Raw genomic sequence first — 5,007 nt, 5'->3', positions numbered from 1 at the left:
GCTGCAGTGATGGCAGGCAGCGGGTGTTGTGTGGCAGGTGTGTTATGTCAGTGCAGGTGGTGGGTGACTATGGTGGTTGGGTGCAGGGTTAAAGGTTCACTTTTGAGGCAATTTACCTCAGAGACAACAGGAGACAGCTGAATTAGTCTGGAAATTGCTTTTTTCCTCAGTTAATGATGAAATTCATTTAGTCATTTTGATGAGAGAGCTTCAAGTTTCCATGATCAGGTCATAATACCCCTTCTTGGAAATCCAAAAAAAAAATTATATGATGAATAATCTACACTAATGGAGGAAAGTAGCAGTATGATAAACATTCCATTTACTGTAAGTGGGAGAATAAGTCTTAAATGCTTGGGAAATGTGTGCTATGTATAATAAAAGTCTGTTTTATTTTTAAGGTAAGTCAACACCATGAGATGGAACAACCTAACAAGACCTTCTGAATTTATCCTAATGGGGCTGTCCTCTAGGGCAGAGGATCAGATGCCTCTCTTTGCCTTATTTCTAGCCATCTACCTGGTCATTCTGATGGGAAATCTAATCATTATCCTTGTCATCTATTCCGATAATCGCTTGCATACTCCCATGTACTTCTTTCTAAGCATCTTGTCTTTTGTTGATATTTGCTACACAACAGTTACTATTCCAAAGATGCTGACAAACTTCTTATCAGAAGCAAAGTCCATCCTTTATACTGAATGTCTGACACAGATGTATTTCTTCTTATCCTTTGGAAATGTGGATAGTTACCTCCTAGGCGCCATGGCCATTGATCGTTATGTGGCCATTTGCAACCCCTTTCATTACGTCATCAAAATGAGCTATAAATTCTGTGGCATCTTATTGGTAATCGCCTTCATCATCCCATTTCTTCATTCACTACTCCATGTCCTCTTAGTGAATCGACTCACCTTTTGTGCCTCCAATGTTATCAGTCACTTCTTCTGTGATCTAAACCCAGTGCTTAAGTTGTCCTGCTCATCTACATTTGTCAATGAGATAGTGATAAAGACAGAAGCTCTGTGTGTCATAATGACCCCCTGTACAGTTATCATAATCTCCTACTTGAGAATCTTCATCACTGTTCTGAAGATCCCTTCAGCAGCTGGGAAATATAAGGCCTTCTCTACCTGTGGTTCTCATCTCACTGTGGTTATTTTGTTTTATGGAAGTGCAAGTTATGTATATTTTCAGCCCCTATCTAGTTATACAGTCAAAGATCAGGTAGCAACACTTTTCTATACTATACTAATTCCAATGCTAAATCCATTTATCTACAGTCTGAGAAACAAAGACATGAAGCGGGGCTTGGGGAAGCTGCTTGTCAAAATAAAATCTCAATAATATGGGTTTCTGTTAAGCATTTGTTGAACTATGCAGCTTCTCTAATCCCTAATTTAAAATGCTTTTTATGAATAACTGAGAAATATTAATAAAGGCACATCATGGGTGATGGAAAAATATATAGGTCTTTTAAGGCTTTTCCTTAACATTGCTGACGTTGTACCCAGTAATACTTATGATCCATTAGTTAAGATGAGCTCTATCTGAATCTTTCTACATGGTTTTATCTTTACTCCAATGTATCTTACCTTTCCAGGTAGTCTTACTGTATTTCTTTCAAACTCAGCTGAAAATTCCTCTAATCACAGGCTGGCATATGGATTGACCTGCCACCACACATACCTAGTAGAGAAGCAATTCCAGAAGCCAGAATTCCCACCTTCTACACCCCAAAAATATATTTTTAGTAGTTTCTTGTGCTCAATCATTTTTTAAAAAACTTCTTTATTGGAGAATTAATGTTTCACATTCAACAGTAAATACGATAGTTTCTACATGCATAACATTTGCTAGTTTTCCATATAACAACAGAACCCCACTAGGTCCTTTATCATACTTTTTGCACCTGTATTCTCCCCACGCAAACCCCAGTCTTTTACTTTGGTGCAATACACAAATTTCAGGTCAGGTTTTGCTTGTGTTTTCCCTTCTAATCTTGTTTTTCAACTTCTGCTTATGAGTGAGATCATTCCATATTCATTCTTCTGTTTCTGACTTATTTGACTTGACATGAATTTTTCAAGGTCCAACCAAGATCGGCTGAAAATGGTAAAGTCACCATTTTTTTATAGCTGAGTGGTATTCCACTGTGTATACATACCACATCTCTTTCAACCACTCATCTGCTGTTGGACACCTGGGCTACTTCCAGGTTTTAGCTATTACAAATTTTGCTGCTAAGAACATATGTGTACACAGATCTTTTAGATGGGTGTATTGGATTCCTTAGGATATACCCCCCCCCCCGCAGGAGAGGAATTGCAGGATCATAGGGTAGGTCCATTTCTAGCCTTCTGAGAGTTCTCCAGACTGTTCTACACAGAGGTTGGACCAATTGACATTCCCACCAGCAGTGAAGGAGGGTTCCTTTGACCCCACAACCTCTCCAGCATTTGCTGCTGTTACCTTTTCTGATGTATGACATTCTCACAGGACTTAAGTGGTATTTCATTGTTGTCTTGATTTGCATTTCTCTGACAATCAAAGACTTGGAGTATTTTTTCATGTGTTTCTCAGCCTTTTGGATCTCTTCTGTGGTAAATATTCTCTCCATGTCCTCTCCCCATTTTTGGATGGGGTTATTTATTTTCTTGTTGTTGAGTTTGGGAAACTCTTTATTTATTCTGGTTATTAGCCTTTTGTCTGATGTATGTCATATAAAGATCTTCTAAAAAATAATTTTGATCCATAAACCCAGTGGGAAAGAAATGATAGGGGGAAGATGACCAGATGGTTGTGAACTCCAACTCCATCAGTAACCACAGAGATTCAACGTGGTAATAGGTATATATGTGACTTGGAAAAGGCAAAGATGGAACCTTAAGCAAAAAAAAAAGGATAAATATATATAAATATAGACAGACAGTCATAGAAATAATAGTTAACCCAGTTCTGCAACCTTTGGAGAACTGCTGTAGCTTCCAATAGAGGGATTGGGGATTTGGAACTTGGGTGGTGGGAGCAGTGTGGAGTTGTTATCTTTTAATTTTGTAAATCAACATCAAATCACTATTAAAAAAAGGAAAAAATCCTCTAAACTGTGTGAAGGGATATTTTCTCCAATGATTTAGTTTTTATAAATTATATATATTTATATAATTTTTATTTATTTATTATCCTGCCTTATGTTTTTGTTCATTAATCCTTTCCTAAATAAAAAAAATTTTTAAAAAAAATATTTTTTTATAACTTAACTAAAAGCAGCCATGTGGTCTGCTACAAAACTCTGCAAGTAGGTACCCACTTCTATCAAACCATTTCCATTAACCTAAGGAAAATTTTTTGAAGTTAGGAGTTTTATTGGGGAAAATATCCCTTCACATTTAATCTCAACCCAATAAATTATAAAATATGTCTGAGTGTTTTAGCAACAGAAGTGGGAATCCTGCAATGCTCTTGGTCATCATTTTATGCAATAGCTAGGGCAGGGGAAAAAGAGAGAAACTTACTCATATATGTTATAAAGAACATGTTCTGTAAATAGAATCAAAAGAACAGAGTTGAGAATTGAGGAATATTGCAAAAATTAATAAATTAAAGTTGATTGCCACCTAAATGCCCAACAACAAAGCACTAATCATCAGTATATCTGTGATGGAACAATTTGCAATCATAAAATAGAATTACGAAAATCAGTTAATTTCATACCATAACTGATAGTGCAGGTTTAAAAATATGCACGCTTTGCTTATCATTTTGTTTTAAAAGGTCACTAGATACTTCATACATGTATTTAAAAGATTTCAATGTTAAAAGTCTTCTTCCTCTCCCCTGGATTTCATCCCTGGGGTCTCAGGCTTGCCAAGCGATAACACTACCATAGCATTTTATCTCTCTGAATCTGCGGTCAAGTATTTCCCTTTTGCTAATGATATCTGATACATAATAGAACATTGTAAAGGCATGCTAGTAGACTGGCCTAAAGGAAGCATCACAAATTCTTGAATCCTATATTTATTACTTAAGCCTAAACACCCTCCTCCACTACCTCTTTTTACTTATTTTTTTATTTTTATTTAAGAAAGGATTAATTAACAAAACCATAAGGTAGGAGGGGTACAATTCCACACAATTCCCACCACCCAATCTCCATAACCCCCCCCCCCACCCTGATAGCTTTCCCTTTCTCTATCCCTCTGGGAGCATGGACCCAGGGTCATTAAGGGTTGAAGAAGGTAGAAGGTCTGGCTTCTGTAATTGCTTCCCCGCTGAACAAGGGCATTGACTGGTCAGTCCATAATCCCAGTCTGCCTCTCTCTTTCCCTAGTAGGGTGTGTCTCTGGGGAAGCTGAGCTCCAGGACACATTGGTGCGGTCTTCAATCCAGGGAAGCCTGGCCAGCATCCTGGAGGCATCTGGAACCTGGTGATTGAAAAGAGAGTTAACATACGAGGCCAAACAAATTATTGAGCAATCATGGGCCCAAAGCTTGGAATAGTGGAGAGGAAGTGTTAGGGAGGTACTCACTGCAAACTCTAGTGTACTTCTGCTTTCAGGTATATATTTTGTAGTAGTTTATGGATATGTGTGAACATAAGCTCTCTCTCACAGAAACTGGTGTATATCTAGGTTTTGGGACTTTGTTAGAAAGTGAACCACCTGAGATGAAATTAGAGTGTACTATAAAAGGAAAGGTCTCACCCGAGTAATGAAGCTGAAGGGTTGTCATTCCACACGTGAAGTCTCTGGACACAGTCTGAGGTGAAGCATGTTGAGGTGGCAATCGTTGAGGTGGTTAGGTTGTGATTGGCGGATGCAATATTATTTGGTATGGATTGGGAGAGGCATACGGGAAAGTGGGCTCTATCCAAGGGTTCCAGGACTGGGGGAAGTAGGGGCTCTATAGTGGAGATGTGAGGTTCCTGCTGTCTTAGGGTTCAAAAAGACAATCGATAGTTAATGTTATCATCACATTATTTGGTAATTGGGTTAACTTTGAAAA

The 5,007-nt window shown here is 38.0% G+C and overlaps 1 protein-coding gene across 1 annotated transcript; it reads left to right on the top strand.

Moving 5' to 3' along the window:
- Positions 1-411: 411 nt before the first annotated feature.
- LOC103129008 (olfactory receptor 1L1-like) lies at positions 412-1,347 on the top strand. The gene has a single exon (XM_007539950.2). It carries the CDS (start codon positions 415-417, stop codon positions 1,345-1,347), a length of 933 nt encoding a protein of 310 aa, XP_007540012.1. The 5' UTR covers positions 412-414.
- Positions 1,348-5,007: the final 3,660 nt, after the last annotated feature.

The sequence above is a fragment of the Erinaceus europaeus genome, chromosome 10 (genome assembly GCF_950295315.1).
Source record: "Erinaceus europaeus chromosome 10, mEriEur2.1, whole genome shotgun sequence".
NCBI lineage: Eukaryota > Metazoa > Chordata > Mammalia > Eulipotyphla > Erinaceidae > Erinaceus > Erinaceus europaeus.
The sequence above is the reverse complement of the archived record's forward strand: the minus strand, read 5'-3'. Positions and strand labels throughout refer to the sequence as shown.